This window comes from Anser brachyrhynchus, assembly GCF_964034855.1.
Source record: "Anser brachyrhynchus genome assembly, chromosome: 1".
Classification (NCBI taxonomy): domain Eukaryota; kingdom Metazoa; phylum Chordata; class Aves; order Anseriformes; family Anatidae; genus Anser; species Anser brachyrhynchus.
The window spans coordinates 134,141,687-134,162,377 of NC_137694.1; the positions used below are offsets into that span (position 1 = coordinate 134,141,687).

At 39.8% G+C, this 20,691-nt stretch overlaps 1 protein-coding gene and 1 long non-coding RNA gene across 2 annotated transcripts in view; one reads left to right on the plus strand and one right to left on the minus strand.

The window, feature by feature from the left end:
* The first annotated feature begins 2,352 nt into the window (after window positions 1-2,352).
* Window positions 2,353-7,244, plus strand: LOC308176296. Its single transcript, XR_013938212.1, has 3 exons — window positions 2,353-3,211; window positions 3,632-3,705; window positions 7,110-7,244. It is a non-coding gene; the product is annotated as an uncharacterized lncRNA (long non-coding RNA).
* CLCN4 (chloride voltage-gated channel 4) overlaps window positions 3,895-20,691 on the minus strand; it is a 44,520-nt gene continuing 27,723 nt past the window's right edge. The window contains 5 exon segments of the mRNA XM_080551848.1: window positions 3,895-8,231; window positions 9,765-9,981; window positions 15,702-16,100; window positions 18,605-18,642; window positions 18,644-18,780. Of these exon segments, the coding sequence (XP_080407974.1) occupies window positions 8,141-8,231; window positions 9,765-9,981; window positions 15,702-16,100; window positions 18,605-18,642; window positions 18,644-18,780 (882 nt within the window). The 3' untranslated portion in view covers window positions 3,895-8,140.

The window sequence follows — 20,691 nt, forward strand, 5'->3', positions numbered from 1 at the left end:
TTACCTGCCATACCTGTTTATCCTTACGTGGAGGGGAAACTGTTACACGTGGAACAGTGCCTTTGTGTCTGGAAGGAGGCGGTCTGGCACGGTGAGATTTACTAAACTGGAGTCGCTGTAGCTGTTGAAAGGACAGGGATTTCTATTGCCCAAAACCAGCTTGGCAGAGAGAAAGTGGATGATTTCATGACTTCAAGCCCCCGGGCTTGGAAGGGAGAGGTACAGCAAAGATTATGACTTATTAGTTGTGCTTTTGTGACTGGTGCTTTGAGGGAGCGTTCCTTAAAAGTTGAGATGTAGCCAAAACATAATTCAGATGCAATGTTGAATATCTGTGACATGGAAACCTTCAGTCAGACTGAGCTTATGCTTTTGTTGTATCTCTATTTGTAGGACTACTTGAATAAGTATATGTAATATAATGGCAAAACAGGTGCTTAAATGGAGGATAGAGATTAAAAATCATGAATTACTACAATAATCCAAATGATGATTGATCCCAAGCAGTGATCATATAGGTGAAGTTTAAATATTCTGTTCAATAAAAAAACAAATTTAGGTGTTTTATTCTCTGGCTTGGTTTGCTGATTTTTTTTCCACTCATTGGACCATTTGTGTATTCAGTACCAGAGAAATACCTTAAGGAATCTAAAACTGTGAACCAACTGTTTAGCAGTCTGGAAAACAACATATTCAGAAGGAATTTTTGAAGAGGTGAGCTAGACTTCATCTAGTCTATACTTGTATCTATACCTGCAGGAAGCCAAGGACAGTGTTCAGGCTATAGCAATACCTGAAAATATGACTGACCCCAGTCTGGTAATTATGAGAGTCTAAGCAGGCACCCAAGCTCCCTATGAAACACCTAGGTACAGAATGTGCATCTCAAAGTCACTCAGAATAGCCAGCTGAGACATCTCTAAGGAGAAGCCTATAAATGCTTGTAGAACAGTGCTCCTGCTGGCTTGCCAGAAACCCAACCAGAGCAGCAGTTACAAAAAGGGGAGCTGCACTGGTCTAAATAAGTTCAGGTGCCACTCAACACCCAGAAGAGCTGGTATCATGGGAACTGGGACATTTACCTAGCATGATAACTGGATCCCAGCCCTACCAGATCCCAAAAATCTATAACCATGAGGCTATTGTGCAAAAGGGCTGGAGATGGCAACTCTTGTACTTTGGTTTTCTGGAACTCACTGCTGACCGGGGCCATGCTGTGACTTTTGTTATAGTTTGTGTCCTCCACCTCCGAATTGCAGCAAAGCTTAGATGTTTTTTTTCCCAGGCTTGAGGACTTCAAGAGTCTGGTTGTCCCCTCTAATTCTTTCAGATATTTTGGTGTCTAATGGTGATCTAATATAAGAGTTAGACGAGTAAAAGTTGTCTGAGGCAAAACGCAAGTTTGTTAATGATGTAAATGTTAAATATTATTTTATAAACCTTAGGGCTTCCTAATACAGAAATACCTTTCCATGTTACCTGGTGGCAAACTTTAGAGTTATGTTTTTCTCTAGTCATGTCACTTCAATTATTTAAAATGGTCCTTTCCCATGGCACGATTATTCCAGGCACTCCTATCTACTACATTTATCAAAGGAGAAATGCTCAGTATTTGATGCGCCAGCCCAGAAGCATTTGTTGTCGAACTGTGTGCAGCACAGTCACTAGTCCTCACTAACAACTGTTAAAATAAAGAGCTTACTACAAAGGGGGGGAAAAGTTATCTTTTAGGATACAACTATAACATTGGTTGTACTCCATAGAAATACATATGATTTTAGCTTTAAATGTTACTCCTTCCTAGTAATGAAACTAGTGAGCAAATACTGCACTGGGGATGGTCCTCTTGAGAGCTAGACACCACGGTGGACATAACTTTGAGAACAAAACTTTCTGTGGTTAAAATAGTTGACTGTCTAGCTTCCTAAGCAATTTGCACGTTTGTTGTGTTTTTGTTGTTGCTGTTGTTGTTTTCGGTGCCCTTTACTGAGTCTTTGTGGATTAAGAAAGGCTGCTTAATCTGTAAAGTATGTGCTCCGTAATGAAGGCTGGCCCGCTCAGACATTGCTCCTAAAGCTGTGCAAGCCGGAGACGGACCGCAGGGGTTTTGCAGATCCCCACAGGGAGCTGTGCACTGATTGTTCAGGCTGCAAAATCCTTTTTCAAAATGAAACACAGCTGAAGAAGCTGGGGAAACCACTGTATCCATAGGAATACTCAGATTGTTTTGACCCTGACTATACAAGATAATTTTGAAGATAGCATGGGTTGAAATCATTAACTGTGCTCAAGCTGTGCTTATAATGCGCTCAAAGTGAGCATATTAATTATGCTCAGAATGCAAGAAAGATGAAAGAAGAGATGCAGAGTTGACCAAATGCTGCAGCCCCAGGTCAGCAGCTCCTGACAAATTCTACGAGCTCATAAGCGCTTCAGGATATAGTTGCCACTGTCATTTCCCAGATCCTGCTTGCCTTCATGCTGGATTCGCTACTCACTGGTTGAGATGGTGAATGTATATACATTGATCTGTGCAAATATAGCAACTATTTTTCTGAAAAGGCCATCTTTTTGGTAATGTGTTAAGATAGCAAACCAACAATCAGAAAACTCAGTGCAGAATACCACTGCAAGTCACACCAGGTTTTCCATGTCCTCCAGCAGGGAGCAATACAGAATCCTGAATGCCATGAGAAAAGCCCACCTACCACAGGTGCACCTTTCTTGTGTGGGATGCAGCCTGTAAGATGGTGCTTGGTGGTGGGCTAAGCTACCACAGTGGAAGTAAGATTGCATTTGGAGCTGGAGCAGAGGAGCAGGACAATGCAGGGAATAATATTGCTTGTAGCAAATAAATAAGGAGGGGGCAGAAAGGAGCAGAAAGGCACGTGGATAGCAACAGGCCATTTGGTTTAGCAGAAACGAGCACCTAGGCCAGGATGTGTGGTGCACAGCTGTGACAGGGCAGCACTGGATTCCTCTCAACATTTTCTCTTCCATTTCCTGGCTCTGCCATCACAAGTGATGACAGGTAGGTCTAAGGCTCAGTCTCTGGTGACCAACTACAAACTACAGGCACAATTACTGCTTATTTGAGCTGCTGCAAGCCTGATGCCTCCTGGCTTCTTCATGTGTGCATTGGGCCATGTTAGAGCTACAGCAATCCACGGAGCAAGCTGGAGGCCCTGGGACTCCAGCACCAGCTTCTGAAGTGAGTAATTTAACTTAAATTAGGATAATGCTGACATATCAGTCTTATCAAATTTGTTCCCTGGAGCATGCCTTTAAATCTGTAATGCTTCTTTTGGATAAACCATTGATTAATGTCTTATTTGCATAATGCCATAGTGCCTTTCTATTTGCTTGTTAGTACATTAATCAGGATGAATCTCATTTTTTGCTACTACACAAACGTTCTGTCATTTAAGGGATGTTTCATCCAAGTAAATGAGCACAATTGAACCTGCCATTTTCAATCTTTGGGCCTAGCTCTAAACTAAGGTAAAAATGAAAAAATATATACAAAATCTGAAATCGTAACGGCTTTGTGACATCTAACTTTAAGCAAATTTCATGATGATTGTAAACAGAAGAGCCTGATAGGATAAATCTTTTTTTCTTCTCTCTTTAGATTTCTAAAGAAAGGATTTGTGATGCTGAAGTGAAAATCATTTCCTTCCAAAAATGAAACAGCCAGCTGTCAAGGTTGATTCTTTGAAGTCTATTGCACGGACTATACTAACTTCTAACTTCATACGAGGTAACCCAAAGCTGAGTTAGATATCCTAAACCATTCATCCAGCTTGAATTATTCTTATAGGTGGGAAAAGGAAACATCAAAATCATACAGAGACATTATGATACAATACTCCAATTAGTAATATGTTCGAGCAATGTTTCCAGTACAGTAAGTCAGTTTTATTTAAAAAATAGAGTCCAAACATTGTTTTTGATAAGGTGCAACATATATACTGTTTTCTACAATTAAAACAAACAAACAAACAAAAAAGCAAAACAATATTCTTATCAGTAGTGTCATTCCAACACGGAATCAATGGGTATTCTGTAATTCTTAAACATTCTTTTTCTGCTTCTTCAAAGCATAAGAATTAATAATTAGTGTCACTGTGACAGCCAAAGGATCTGGCTAATCCCATCCATGTTCTCTGTTTTAATAATAAACTTTCTGGTACAAATTGCTTCAAGTATACATCAGAAGCTGAATGTAACTGAACACAGTTCATGCAAAACAAAGGTACAATACTGAACTTGCATCATTCAAAGGTTTTGTTCTCTTGTTTAATGTGACATCAAAGTCCAACTGCTTGAATGTGAGGATTTAAATCCAACTACATGAATGTGAGGTTGCATAAACTGAGCACTGTATACCAAAGCACATATGTAACTCAGATTCATCAGGCTATGTGACTCTATTTTGAGTTATACAGATTCCAATACTTAAGGCCATGATTTATGCCTTTTAGAGTCTATTCACTGACTTCTGAGACACATTTGGGAATACAGATGGAAAATGGTAACTAATAATGGGCTTGTTATGGGGAATTATTACATTATAACTGCATTTTTTGCAAAAAGCATGATATTAATTTATACAAAGTGTTCCCCATGCAGCCACTCGAACTCTTAAGAGCAATGAAAATTGCAGCATGGAGGAAGTTCAACAGAAGGACTTACAGCCAACTACCATCTCTGGAAGTTTTCTAATTAGCAAAGTCTGTCCTGTTTCTAAGCCTTCCTTGTCATTCTAGCATTAACTCAGCCATGATAAGACCAAGCAGCTGAAGTCAGCTATTCCTATGCCATTTCTGCAGAGCTAGATGTCAGTCCCTGCTCTAAGGGGGTTTAATGTATTTTGAACAGACTTTGTAACTAGGAGCAGCAGTCTGTACCCATGTTCTCAGTTACACATTCAAATCTTTTTCTCTGATCCTTAAATATTTAAATGATGCTATCTAAAGAGGAACATGTTTGGTAAAAAAGAGCTGGACCCTCATTTACCGGCCTTCTGCTTGGGTGGTAGTCCCAAAGTTAAAGTCTCAATTTCTTCTGCTGTTTCTTCCTACAAACCACCACCATGCTGGTCTTATGGACCCTGTTCTTACGTCCTTGAATGTCCCTGAGTCCTTCTCATATGCAGCCTAATAAGAGGAGCCAACAAGATATCACAGGGCTGGCTGTTGGTTTTAGTGGATCAGGCCTCTGGGTATGAAGGGGAATTTGCCACACAAGTTTATGCCTGTGCATAACCATGGACTGAACCATAACCCTAGTCAATACCCAGATGAGTTTGTATTCACAACGAGTTTAATCTCAGTTAGCTGACTCAAGATCTTTTTCCTCAGGAAATGACTTTTTTTTTTCAGCATGGATGTATTATCCTGGTTTCTGTTAGCAAACACATGCTCTGAATGCTCTTCAGAGTTAGCTCTGCCATGGACTAAATTCTAGTGTGGCATGGACTGAAATTTCCTTGGCCAACAGAGAAGGCATTAAGACCTCTCCTTTTCCCTGACATATATGAAGCACGGGGTTTGATTTCAATTAAATGGACTTTCTAACTTATTTCTATTGACTTCTGAGCAAAAGAGGTATTTAGATGTGTTCAGGTGGGAGAGTCTGCACACTTGCTTCCAATATAAACATAAGGGGAGATGGAGAAAGTGTTTATCAAACATATACTAACATTAAGGGCTATAAGAATGAAAAGTAAAACATGGTCCTTCAGTTTCAATTTCAGAACAAGAGTGCCCTCAAAAGTTAGCAAATTTAGATTCTCATAATTTTGGTTAGAACCTGACATTTGTACTAAACCCCATTTGGGCTTAGTTTTGGAAATTCACTGATTTTTTAAGATGGCATCTCTCTTCAAATGAGGGAATCCAATTTTCATGAGCTTGGTGGTTGAGTCAGTTGCTTTTTTATGAGTTTGGTTGATGACTGCTTCAAAGACAAAACAAAAGAAACAACAATGTTATGTTGCATTTCCTATTTTCAGAATGAAAGGGTTGCTCAGTCCTATAGTTTTCATAGTTTTAACAATATCCCTTTAATAATACATTTTACTGCAGATGTTTAACAAAAATATACACTGAAATATCTATGGGCTTTGGCCAGAGCTACATATATTTATGTCAGTCTGTTGCAAACACTATTGTTAAATGCTCTACTTAGCAGATTAAAATTATCCTTTTACTTCCGTTTCTTTTACTTAAACAATTGGGGCCATAGTTTTTGTGAATGCAGTGGGACACCTGCCAGAAGGAAGCAGGGTCACTGGAGATAAGAGGAGGAATTTGTAACTTTGGGCATCTAACTTAGGGTGCACCTGGCTAGTTGTCTCAGTTCAGGGACACAATGATCATTCACACTGCCTACAAGTTGGTTTAACACGGTATGGCTTTTGTCTGGAGTAATGAAAGGTTCATCTGGCATATTCTTCTTCCCTAATCTCTGTCTCTGAAAACCATTTGGATGCAATAGATTTGAGCTACTGGTATCTATATATATTTGAGCAAAAACAGTAGAGGATTTAGATGCCTGAATGAATAGTCCAGACGCTCAGGTGGTCAGAAGGCCCTCCTGCTGGGGATTCGAGGAACCTAAGTTAGGATCCAGCCTTTCTCTTTAAGTTGATAGTTGTAAACCAAACACTGGGCAGCGTGAATTACGTGTTACTGAGAGTAGAATTTGGTCACCTATTAGTGACAGCAGTCTTGACTAAAGTGCTAGTATTTTGACACAGACAATGTTGACTGTGTTTATCTTCTGCAGGACCAGAACCAAGGTTTAAGAAAACATAGCATTTTTACCTGAGTGGCTTAGAGGTTCCTACTGAGGGATGTTAAATCATGTGTTCTTGCTGCAAATAGATCAATAATTAAAGCCTTGCTATTGTCATTTGCATTCTCAGTTGCTTTGATCCCTTATCTTTGCCACAGTGTTGTGGGGAGCAATTCTGCAGTCCTATGACTGGCGGTAGAAGCGTAAAGAGCAGATCTACTACAGAATAAATGTCTCTGGTTGCTAAATTAACTTAACCAGAATAAATGTCTGTGGTTGCTAAATTAACTTAACCGATCTCTTGGCAGGTGCAAACAAGTGCCAAGAAAAGGCAACGAAGAAAAGGAACTAAATGGAGAATCAGAAATGAATGCAGAATTTCATAAGCCTGTGAAAAATTATTTTTCTTTACATAAGGGGAGGCAGGCAAAGGATTCAATTTCTTGTCACTAGCTTTGATGAGAGCTGGATACCAGTCTCCCTTTTGTGCCTTTGAAAATTCCTCCATGGGCTTTTATGCTTTTTCCTGTTGTCATAGCAAACCACGTAATACTAAATATTACAGTACCTGTATGCAAAATTGCATAGAGAAATAATAAATCCTTAGAAATAAGTCACATTTCAATATTAATAAAGAAAAGCTGATTGACAGAAATGCTGAACTGTATATTTATAAATTGTATATATATAAATTGTAGAATTCAAAGGACTAAAACAGGGAGCAGGGGACACTACATTTTAAAATGAATTTAAGTGTGCTCTTGCTCCTTTAATTTCAGTCCCGAATCACTTAACGTTTAAAAAAATAAATGAAGGTGACAAAAATTTTCATTTTAAAATGACATTTTTTTCCTCATGAAAATGGTATAATTCACTAGCAAACAAATAGCCATGATTTCAGTAACAAATACAACTGACATTACTCATACACGCTCTCTAGTTTGGAACACAAATCTTTGTTAACAATTTATGCATAAACGGTGTCTGCTAGTCTTCACACCTGCCTCCTGAGTTCCTGTGAATGTTTATGCATCCCACTGGTGCTCCTGGCTCTTTGTCTCTCAGCACCACATCACTTACGCCCACCAATGCACCAATTGAGCTGTTAGGTAACTCATTAAGGAAACACAGCTTGATGTCTGCAGCTGCTCAGAGCTTCTAAACTGCCTTCCTCATTAAAAAAGTGCCATCCTGCATCCACTCCCTCTGTCGGAGACATATTAGGCCATTCCTCATACACATTACATTTTCTCTTTAAACAAAATGAAACACTGAACATAGCCTTTGTGTTAATCTAGAAGGGATTCCTTTGGGGTTACTTTCTTCGCCCTTTACCAGACTAGTTAAACATGATAGATTCAGGGTCCTGGTTTGCCATTTGAGCCATATGTCTTAATACATCCTTTTTAGTTATGATACCCAGCAGCCTCCTAGAGGAGAAAAGGAAAGGAAAGGTCAACAATCATCTCATATATCATCCTTTTTTTTTTCCTATTGAGCTACAGGGACATTTTTTTAGTGCTTCCATTTACACTGTCCATCCTATTTCCTAGAAATTCTGTTTTATAAAAAGCATTCTCACCTCATTTATGTTTACTACCTCAGCCATGATCATTAAGTGAAATATTTTGGGTTGTTATCTCCTTTTGTTGAGAACATGATTGAGCGAGGAGCTACAATTACCAACACTTCATATGACAAAGTAATGAATTTCCTTAGGCTCAGGCTGCAGAGGATCAGCAGCACAAAACCAAGACACCAGTGAACTGATGTAGGGCATTCATGGGGTTTAGTAGTACACGAACTAAGCAAAAGCATGGGCTTTCTGAAACTCTCGCTTTCTGACATAACAGTTCCTTCAACTTTGAGTGATAATTTTGCACTTATATGATGCTAAATGAATTGTATCCATCAAAAAATGTAAGACCTACAGGGCATCTAGGCACAAGAGTAAAAAACATTTTAACGTTCAATGTTCCAGGGCTTTTATTTATATTTCTTGAAGGCAGTGAGGCACTGAATTTTGAAATTATGTCATTGTTAGAGTTATTCCACCTTTCATTTAGTGAAAGTACCAGAACTCATGGTGAAAATTTCCAAAACGAAGCACCTCAAAACAGAACCTAAATTTCTGTCCCAAGAAATGGTACTTTTTTTTTTTTTTTTAATGCTGAGCACATTCCAACAATACTAACAGATTATATGCAATGTATTTGAATAACAAAAAGGGGTTTTGCAGAAGACTAAGTTTTAGTCTTCCACATTTGAAAATGATGGCTCTGGTTTTGCTGTTCTGTTGTAAAGTTCCTTCTTACCACAAGATCCTGTGATAAGCAATACTCCCAGAATAATGGAAATCTCATTGGAACCATCAGATTTATTTCTACTGCATACAATGCGGCTTTTTACTCTTCTAATGTCATGTTTGCCCACACTTTTTCGTGGACTTTCAGTTTATATGCCTTTCCACTTTCCATTAAAGAAAAGCAGAATGAATTAATTTTCCTCAACTCATGTCTTTATCACAGTCTTCTTAAGCATCTAATCTAGCTGGATGTCTAGGAACAGGCACATCATTTGCAAACAATACTACTTGCCAGATCTGCTTCTGTTGAAAATGAAAATATAGTAGGAGTCACAACAGTTTATTTTGTAATTATCTTTATCTTATCTACATGAAAATACACTAAGGACTTGGGAGAACAGCATGAACCATGACACCCAGTAGGAACATTTTGTTTGTGAGTCTGATTTCTTTTGCTGCCCTGAAGAGAGACTGGGCACACTTCCCTTCAGTTTTCCATCCATAAAATAGAATATAAATATTCATCTGAGTGTCTCAGAGGTGCTGATTAATTAGTTACTATCTATACCTGGCTTTAGATGCACAAACAGTGTTTTTGTTAATTCCAAAAAAAATCTTCTAAGATTCTTGAAGCGTGCTTGACTCAGCATCTACTCACCCACTGCGAGTGACAAGACACTGTCGGAGTCCAAGTTTCCGGAAGATATCTACCACGGTTTCCATTGGTGTGTGGTCAGTGACGGTGAAAGGGCTCAGGTTGAGAATACGCCGCAACTTCAGTGGATGGGGACTATTGGGTGGCAGTTCTGGGGGGTCTTCAGTGAAATACACAATGGAATTGCTCACCACCCCATCCTGACGCTGTCTTGCATTCTCTGTATAAAGAAAGATCAAGGCAGACAGTGAGTCGGGCCTGTTAATCAGACTTGATAATAACAATGAAAAAACTATGTCCTCCTTTGGAAAGCAAAGGCAGTAGTAGCCTTTTGTCAGACAGTTACTGAGGTCATAAGAGATGAGGTCTTGGAGAAAACATGAATTTCCTTCTGATATAGTTTCCTCGACATTTTTGCAATGTTTTTACAAATACATACTTTTACTTGGTTGGCATAATGTTTTCCTGAATAAAAGCGTGGCTCATGGTATTCTCTAACATCAGTAACCCAATCGCTGTCAAATTCAAATGATTGTAAGTTGTTTCCTCCATTGTGAGAATCACAACAGAAACTTCCATTGCATACCTGAAGGAGAGGAGTCAACAGCCTGTCAACAGTCACTTTGGAGCAGTCAATTTGTTCCCAGATTTCTCAGTGGGGCTGAGGAAACCTGAGCATGGCAAATTTATTTGTGAACATAAAAGTAGCAAAAGACTAAATCACTTTCCAGGAATCTGGGAGCAGTGTGGGTGTTATTTTACACTGGCACACCTCTCCGGGTTGCAGGGAAAATGATGCAATTTTGCACTTAAGTTCTTAAATAGAGTTTATATAGAGAGATTCTAAAAGGGCAGAAAAAATAAGCTTCCTACTTAACGGAAGATAGGAAAAGGAGGAACAATATATAGCAGTAAATGAGTTTGATACATTTTCCTCAACAGTACGTATTTGAACCTTTTCAAAAGGTCAAAAGCTTTCATTCATACTTTGATCAAACGATGAAATGAACTGTACACTACATCTGGAGTTTACATGATCAGTATAAGCCTTTTATTTTAAAGTATGACCCCACAAGAATTCTTAGCATAGAAGTGGTTTATTTTCTCTGTAGTGTTTACCTCATTTCTATTCATCACTACAGGGTGTGAACAACATTTGAGATGGATTTCCAAATGAAAGGCCACTTGTCTTTCCCCAGAATAAGCATATCTTTTGTTTGGCTCTGAGGGTTTCATTCTGTCTTCTTTTCTTTTTTTTTCCTTTTTCTTTTTTTTTGTATAAATTCTTGGAAATAAGTATGAATTGTTATCTTTGATTAATATAGGCTGCTTCTGTTCTTGAGAGGCACAGCAAATCAGACATACTCAAAGCATATGTATATATTCTTGGAGCTCATTTCCATCAATCAAAGTGCAGAAACTTGCTTCTGTGACTTGTAATGTGTAGACAGTAATGGTTTCCAACATGTTCCAGCTGCACTTTTTTCCTTTTAATGATCATTGTCTTGTAATATTTCTGGAACCAGAGCAGTGCTGGCTCAAACCTAATATCACTATATTATGATTCTCAACTTTCTCACTCCACATATTACAAGCCCTATTGCAATTTATAGGAATGATGCTAACTTTGTCTCATCTTGTTTTGATTCATACATCCAATTTCAAGTGTGAACATGCCTGCATAGCTCTTTGATATACGATCTGCAATAAGAGGTATCATTAATCAAACTGAAGGTAAGTCCCACCCTTTGATAAAAGCCCTTGACAGCTAGGTATTTCCTTCCTGAAGCTGCACCCAAAGCAACAGGCCCAAGCACTTTAGTTACTACTTTGCTGTTCCCAAAGCAGCAATGACCCTGGACAACAGTGATTAGCCAAAGACATGACTTCACTCTTCAAAGCCAAACATCTCTCTAGAGAAACTTGAATGATGTAGTAATTTTGAGCAAATTCAGTGGCATCATAAAAATGGTAGACTTTGTATGCAATCTCACTGGATGGAGGAGTTAAGAGAAGGTAAAACGGAAGAACAGATGATTTTTGCAGTCAGTGGATAAGAAAAACAGATAAAACTCAACAGTAGGAGTGGATGACGATGTCTGGCTCTACAGAGTAATCAATACAGAAGACTTCTGTCATAGCTACAGAGTGAATTAATTCTCCCAAATGTGAAATGGCCTCTCATATTCAGGAATTCACAGCCTATGTTAACTGTGCTGCTCTTTCAATTCCACATTGGGAAAAGCACATTATGCAGGCTACCTGGTTTGTGCCCAGGACTCTGCCTTCTGTACAACGCCTCTGAAGCTAGCCAAATGTAAAAAGAGCTTTACAGAGTCAAATACTCCCCACTGTAAGACTGTAAAGTAGGAGTCGTCTTAAAAGTAGACACATATTCCCAGAGGGTGAGTCTGACCACCCACGTTCACCTGACCTGCTCGCCTGCCTGCTCAACGAGGACCAACAGAAGGACGCAGTCCTCCCAAAGGTGCTTTGGAGCAATCAGAAGTGGCATTGCCATCTACTTTACAGGGACTGGATACATTTCTAGAGCATGCATAGTGCTCCGAGTAGTAAGAAAGAAATGACACAGAGATAAATCACAAGACAGAGAGCTGTGTGTGAGCAGGCATTTTATGCAGGACTCAGTAGTTATTGCCTTCATTCAAGAAGTCAGTCATGTGAGGGAATTGGAGTATTTCTCCAGTGAATTCCCTGGGCCTGCACACTGTGGATGCACAATTAATCAAGCAAGACAAAGCTGAGGCTTCTTAGCTGAAAGCATATACTCAGAAATATTCTATGATTGTATATAACGGCACAACGTGTCATCGCATAGAGGTACCAAAGCTGGTTCAAACTGAGGATATATTCTGCGGAGCACAATGCAGTGAAAGCAGAGATACAGCTGTGAGCCTGACTCTGCTTTTCCAAAGACCTCATTCTCTGGGTACAGGGTTGTGCAGATGGGCTATACTGGCTGCAGACATTACTCCAGTATCTCTGGATGCTGTCAGGCTGAACAGGAGATAAGAACCCAAACAGGAGAATAAAAGATGCTTTACTGCATGTGATGTCTGTCTCCTGGCAAGTAATTTTATAGTTCAGGGAGACTTAGGGTATGGCTCCACGAACACAACTGTGAAGCAAGCTGAGGTGGAAGTTCACAGCACACCAGCTACTCTGCCATTATTTATTACCCAAGAGCAGTGACTTCTGCAATAAATGCAAAGCAACTTTACCCTTTAGTGAAAGATTAACTATCAAAAAATTGCTAGCTTGGTACAAAACCAGTGTTTTGCTCTGCCTTATACTGGAACCATATACCATGTCTCTTGGAAAAGTGACACCAAATCTAGATTTTAAGTCAGAAGGACACAAACCATACTCACCTAAAATTATGAAGTATCGGAAAGATTAACTGATTTATCACAGAGTTGGCCCAGATTGAGATCAGGGAGCTGTCATGCCCAGCACGATAGAAAGACGGTTACCAAAGGTCCCTCACAGCTAAGCCTCTTAGGAAAACTTATCTATGAAGATAAATTTTTGGTTTTAAATTTCAGTTCTGCCTCTGATCCTATTAAAGATTCTCTTGATTAGATCAGGTCAGGACACAGTACCTTTTCTTCTGGAAAATGTGGATGTCAGAGAAACAGTTTTCAAACAGGAAAGCATTTTGATCTAAAATGTTCACCGAGTTTATTCTTAATTAATTTCTTTGTTATTGTGCATAGCTGGGCATTTTCACATATCTCCCAGCAAGCCTATTCAGCCATGTTGAATTTATGTTGCCATTTATGGCCTGAATCAAAAGATTCAGCTGCTCAAACTTATGATTCACTTCAGACTGTGTCAGATCTTTCTGCTTTTAAAGTGAGGGCTTTGCACCTTCACTCCATGCAATTTTCCCACTGACATACCTTTCTGCAAGGGAGATGCAGAAGGCTATAAAGTTAGGATGGCAGCAAGTGTTACAGCCCTGACACGGCATACACACTGTAAAAGCCAGACACGGGGCAGGCCAAAAACATTTAATTAAGGTTTTTCCATTTCTCACAGGGGATTGCAGAAGACATTTGAAAATCATTAGCAAAAGTAGGGTAAAATACGAATTATTTCATAAATGGCATAAACGCTTAGCATTTATGCATTTGGTGAAACTACAGGCACATATTTACTATCCTAGATTGGATGTACACCTTTTGTTACTACCGAAGGAAGATTAGCCCTTAGGCAAAACTGGTTGTTTAAAGAGGGCATTGCAGCAGACTTGGACCTTATCTTGGTGTATTTAAAATTCTCTTACACTGAGACTGGTACACAGAGGATTATGACTTCATAGACACTTTTTTTCCCTTCTTTTTGGAGGAAGGAGCAACCAGTGATAGTGTGTTTTTAACAAAAAAAAACATTAGATTCCCATACACCTTGGAAATTAAGTTGCAATTGTGTAATTAGAGGAGCTGTGAAACTGGCAGCAATGTTTGTTCTGCTTTCCTGTGTTTTGAGAAATTCCTTATATAAATAAATGCAAAATTAATCGAGTTCATAGACTCTTTTCTGTGTAATTGAAACGGCAACTTACACCACAGAAGGGCAAAAATCAGAAATGCATTTCTTACTGAAGAGAATTCTCTGTTGCATATTATGGGGAGAAAATTGGGATCTGTCAACTCTTTCTCTCTTCTGCATATAGCATCCCAGCACTGATGACTTTCTGCTATTGGATGAGAAGAGAAAAGCCAAGTAACAGCTGAGCACCCCTGAATAAATGAATATAAGTTTTAGGGCTGATCACTTGGAATGAATCTCTTTACATCTGATAGACAAAAATACACATGTATCCAAAAATGCGCATTTAAAGACCACCATTCTTTCAAATCTCATTTTGTGAGAAGTCCTTGTGAGCAGGAAAGTAGGCTTCTAAACCCAAGTTTCTATTTATGGATTTTCTTTTCTGAAGAGTATAGAAGTTTCCTCAGCTCCATCCGAGACAGCAGATTTTTAAAGGTACCTGAAGCAGAGGGATGAAACAGGCTCACACAGAGAGGAATAATTCCATTTCAGGGAGATTAGGATATTCCTAGTCCACCCCTCTGCAAAGTATAAGGCAACCATGCCCCACCAGCAGCCTGTCAGGCCACCTGGGTGGCCTTCAGCACCATAGGACTCAGAATTGAGAGCAGACCATGGAGTTGATTTCCCAGGCTTGCAGACCTCTGCACACCTGGGTCTCTGGGTATGAGGAAGTTGGGAACACTTGCTTTCATATAATACATCTTTGCAATCCCCACCTAGCCATCAGACCATACAGGAAAGGATCTGATGGGTCAAAATCCTTATGGATCTAGATCACGCTGTAAGTTAACCAGCTAGCTCTACACTGGATGCTTGACAAAACTCAACCATCCTTTACCAAGCATTGAGATTTAATCACATCAGCATCCTCCAATGAAAAGTCTTCCATCCCTAGTACAAAAGGCCTGCACGTGAGAAAAAAATGAGATAGTGAAACAGAAAGAAGTACAGGGACATGCACTTTGTCACAGGGTGACAAAGGTTAACAACTGGCCCAGCTGCCACTGGCAGCCCATGAGACTACAGGAAGTGCAGCACCGCAGTGACATTTGTTCTGGTTCTGGCAAACTTCTGGTCATACGAGTTGGGCTTATCTTTATTGTCTCTAGCAGATTGTATTGTACTGCTGTGAGTGACAACAAAATTATCTCACAAATATCAAGGCTACAGAAATCTACCAGTTGCAATAGAAGAGATTCCAGCTATGTGTCCTAGCAACAAGTAAAAGCCAGATTTGTGGAAAATTTGGCTTGGTTCTTATTTACCCATTCTTCAAGGTGAACGACACTGTTAACATCCCATGCTATCAAAATCCCTAACAAAGTCACACTCACATGTACACTGATACTCTCTACTCACTTATTGCAAGAATCAGCTCTCGTCTCTGTGCAAATCCAATAAGTCTCTCCGAGTCTTTTGAAACCACGACTGGAAAGCCATTGTAGTCAGTCTCCTTGATTAATGTCTCAACATCCTCCACAGTCATGCTGTCCTGCGTCAGAACAGAGAGAGGAGCTTCGCCACGCCTTGGTCTCATGACGTCTGTTGCCAGGGTTCGGTGTGTAAATTCATCCTTCACATCCAGAAATGGGTAACCATTCAGATGAATGTGAGCTTCATAGATCCCTTCTTTCCCAAAGGCGTCTGCCACCCACTTGCTTGTGACAGCTGCAGCCATAAGAGGTACGATATACTCCAGGCCTCCAGTTAGCTCGAACATAATCACCACCAGAGAGACCGTCATTCGGGTAACACCACCTGCCAACAAGGAAAGCAGTCACATTCCCCTCAGTGCTCTTTAAGTGTACATGCTAAGCAACTCATTCCTATTTTTGTGTCTTACATTCTAACAGCCAAAAGATTATTCATGCTGAGTACTTTGCCCTTATACTTTGTGAAGTATCTGGGGACTTATTTAACTGAAGAAAGAGATTTTTCATGTGCTGCAATTTTTGTCAAAAAGGTTGAGTGAACTTGCTCAAGCCAAAAATGCCAACACTGAAAAGCAAATAATGAATGCTAAAAGAGTGTGCTGTCAAACAAGCAAGCATGCAAAAAACCTCAGCTATACTGGATACTTGGGAAACTAAACCTAAAAGTAACTCCAAGGATCAGCTAAGTACCATGGCTGGGACAGGCAGGAGTACAGCACAGGGAGCATTGACAGCTGGCCTTTGCACTGGGTTACCTGTAGCATTCATACTGAGGAGAAAACTAAGCATTATCTTCAGGTATGCCATGGCTACAAAATTCTACATAAGAATAGTTTAGGCCACTGACTGCAAGCTACATTACTGCTTAAACCCAAACTTTTGGTATTAGTACAACACCCAGTTTGAACCCAGACAGCTTGGTCTAAAGCTACATCTAGGCATGCAGCTATAGACAGGGTTGTAGTTATATTTTTCAATCCTTTTCCTCATTTTACAAGCATACTTACTCCTTCAGTTTACATTAAAGGATAAAAATAATCATATAACTGCAGACAAGTGTGTATGTATCACTGAATTATTAGGTAACATTTCTTTGCCTCTGTTCAAAAGGTAAAAGTAATAAATCTGCTATTTTTAGGCCTCAAAATACGGCACCATTTTAGATGCGAGAAATCAGCAAACAGGTCATTAAAAGATGTTTTTAATCTAGCAACATACAGGAAAATTAAATTGTTGATTATTTAACATGATGATCCGGATATAGCTTTCATCTCAGGAATGCCTTAATGACTGAGTCTGAAAAGCTGTGAGCAGATATCACAGTAAGGATCATTTAATACTTCCTCTACTTGTTACAGGCTTTCGCTAAGCGAGACAGAACACTGGGCTTAAGAACGAGCAGTGACCATGCTGCCGTATGTCTCAATGTACTATTAAAACCTCTGCACCTTGATTTGGACCTTTTGAAAGAGGACGTGACTGTTGACTAACAAATCAACAGGAGTATCACAGCAAACATTTTGTGTGTTGTTTCTTTTATGAACGTTAAGACCATTTACGGATAAGATAAAGCACTTTCTGCGTTCCGACAGGAAGATTAAACCTAGTTATTGTTACATCACTACATTGCTGTATGTGTTCATATTCACGGTGGTCATCCAGATTGCCTTTAAAGTCTTTGGAGACAAACCAGATCCTTCAAGGACAAATTCATCTGCTCATTTGCCTGGTTTTAGATGTCTATTGCCAGATGAGACTGAACTTCTGAGTATCTCATTTTTCTGCATTCACTGTGATGGGTATCACCACAGCTCAGGTGTTACTGTCTACATTACAGACAGTAAATTTAGACAGGCAAATCCTGCCCTTAGCTCCTCCATAACTGGTCACACAAATGATCCATACTTTGCTAACAAGAAATTCTGAAACTGACACTTTTCCAGCTCTTCTCTGAGTGCATCTTTTTACCCAATTACATTAAAGATGTTATACCTCCCCACTGTTATTTTATCATCTAATGATTGTATCAATGATGACAACAAAAGGAGGTAAAACATGCACATACAGAAGGGGAAAGGCATGATAAGGTAAAAATGTGTTCAGATGGCATTCTTGCAATATTCTTGTTAGATTTATGACCAGAAATTTGATACATGAGGTATGATTCAATGATCTAGCATTAATAGTTAGCAGGTCATTCTTTTTAAATCCAATGAATCTCAGTGATTAAATGTAATCAAATATTGGCCTGTGGTCAAAATGAAAACAAAAAGACAGCCCAATTGACCAGTGTGTGTCATACAGCCGTAATAAGACACCGAATTTTTACCTCTGTATTGGTTAAGATTTAGCCAGACCTGGGAATTTGTTTCCTGCACCAGAGAGAGAGCACAATCTAAACAAGAAGTAGCTTTACTCCAGCTACTGTGAATTTCATTATACCTAAGGAAAAACAAACAAAACAAAAAAACACCACTCCTCATTTGAAATCAATAGCCTAACTTTAATTCTTTCATTCTTTGTGCATGTTTTTTTGTGTTTGTTTGTTTTTGTTTTTTTTTGTTTGGTTTGTTTTTTTTGTGTGTTTGTTTGTGGTTTTTTTTTTTTTTTCAGATTACAAGGAGCAGGCATTGGTGACTACAAGCTGCTCGTGTTGACCACTTGGTAGACTACTGGAGAGACCCTTTGAGGAAGCTGCCTGTGCTTTACCCCATCACATCCATTACATGCCAGCGCAGAACCTAACACAAACATAAAGCTGTCTTAAGCCAATTTGTAGGTGCCCAAATACCCGTGTTACACATGCACAGTAATCAGCAGGTACTGTACCCAAGCAAGCTGCCGCTCCCACCATAGCATAAAGTCCAGTCTGCCCCAGGTCTGCACCAGTTCCTGAAGATGATCCAGTCATGATGGTGGTATGCCAGCTGCTCTACTCCAATCCCAACCATCCTGCCAGCCATAGCTCCAACAGCCATACTGGGAATGAAGAGGCCTGAAGGGATCTTGAATAAAATATAGACACATGAGTGCATCAACAAAAATGACCAGTAATGAAATTATTGATCAAACAATTAATTATTTATTATTGGAAACAAGAGAACACTTTTTCCTTATTAAAAGCTAGATCAGAAGGCTGTAGCTTTTTGGCAGCCTACAGTGATGTTCCCCATAGGCTTCTGCAGTGATTGAGTTTGTGCAACTACATGTATATTAACAGCTTTATGTAATTTTAATGTATTTTTATAGCCATTTTGAATCCTTCCTGCTGTATCACACTGAATTTGATAAATAAATGGTATTTCTGAATCATGGTCTGTTTTTAAAGCCAGGATGTTCCTGTTTTTGACTTTATTGCTTCCTCATCAGGAGCTGCTGATGGCTCTGTCATGGGCTTGAGAATAGGCTTGACTGAAAATAACATCTTGAATTCAATGCCTCTCACATGAAGTACTTTACAACTTTGCTGCTACTCCTTCAGGCTAAATCAAACCAGATTTTAAATTAAATGTCACGCACAGAATAAAATTTTAGAGAAAAGTGGCTGAGTGCTCAGAGGCAGATATTTCTTCAACTCAGTTTGCTATGTATTATCCTGGAAGCTCTATGAATCATTACCTTCTTGTATGCTACATAGACAAGTCACAAATCATTAAAAAAAAAAAAAAAGGAAAGAAAAAGAAGAAAAAAGGAGAAGAGGAGGAGGAATAGAAAGAGGTAGAGAAAGAGGTAGAGAAAGGACAAATGAAAAAGGAAAAGGGAAAGGGGAAAGGGAAAAAGGGAAAAGGAAAAGGGAAAGGGAAAAGGGGAGAGGGAGAGTGGGAAAAAGGGTGAAAGGCGAAAAAGGAAAGGGGAAAGGGGAAAGGGAAAAAGGGAAAAAAGGGGAAAGGGGAAAGGGGAAAGAGGGGAAAGGGGAAAGGGGAAGGGGAGAGGGGAGAGGGGAGAGGGGAGAGGGGAGAGGGGAGAGGGGAGAGGGGAGAGGGGAGAGGGGAGAGGGGAGAGGGGAGAGGGGAAAGAGGGGAAAGAGGGGAAAGAGGGGAAAGAGGGGAAAGAGGGGAAAGGGGAAGGGGAGAGGGGAGAGGGGAGAGGGGAGAGGGGAGAGGGGAGAGGGGAGAGGGGAGAGGGGAGAGGGGAGAGGGGAGAGGGGAGAGGGGAGAGGGGAGAGGGGAGAGGGGAGAGGGGAGAGGGGAGAGGGGAGAGGGGAGAGGGGAGAGGGGAGAGGGGAGAGGGGAGAGGGGAGAGGGGAGAGGGGAGAGGGGAGAGGGGAGAGGGGAGAGGGGAGAGGGGAGAGGGGAGAGGAAGGCAGGCCATTTTGCCTCAGCCAAGTGAATTTTTTCTTAGATGTCAAGCTGGAGACAAATTTCCTAGCGGAGAAGACAAACATTGCAAGGACTTGCAAGCATAGACTTTTTGTTATTTTTATAGAGAAAAGCTATATATATCTTCTGAATTCTAAAAATATACCTTGAGCTTCCTAGAAAACTAAACTAACAACCTTGGCATGGCCCAAAAGCATTAGTGCTGATAACAGCAGAAGCTCCTCCACAATATATTGTTAATTTTGCTGATACAATCAGATCGGGCCTTCTAAATTTGGTGGGTAAATCTATTTTGTCTGTTCTTTTTCAGAATAGTTGAAACTGTCAGTTGCTTCTAAGGAATTTTAAATATATCAAATAAAGAACCATATGTCAAATAAAGAACCATATGTCAAATGAAGACCCAAACTCAGAAGTTTTAGCTAATGAACGAGCATAGTAACAACTGCCTGCCAGCTGCAGCACAAATCACGTTCTGCAGTGAAGGGCATCTTGTTCCAAACCCTCCTCCAAGAATATTACACCTGTAACATCCAAGTGCTCTTAAACTCCCACTCATTCTCTCTGCTCAAGAAATCAGCAGAACTCAATCAGTCA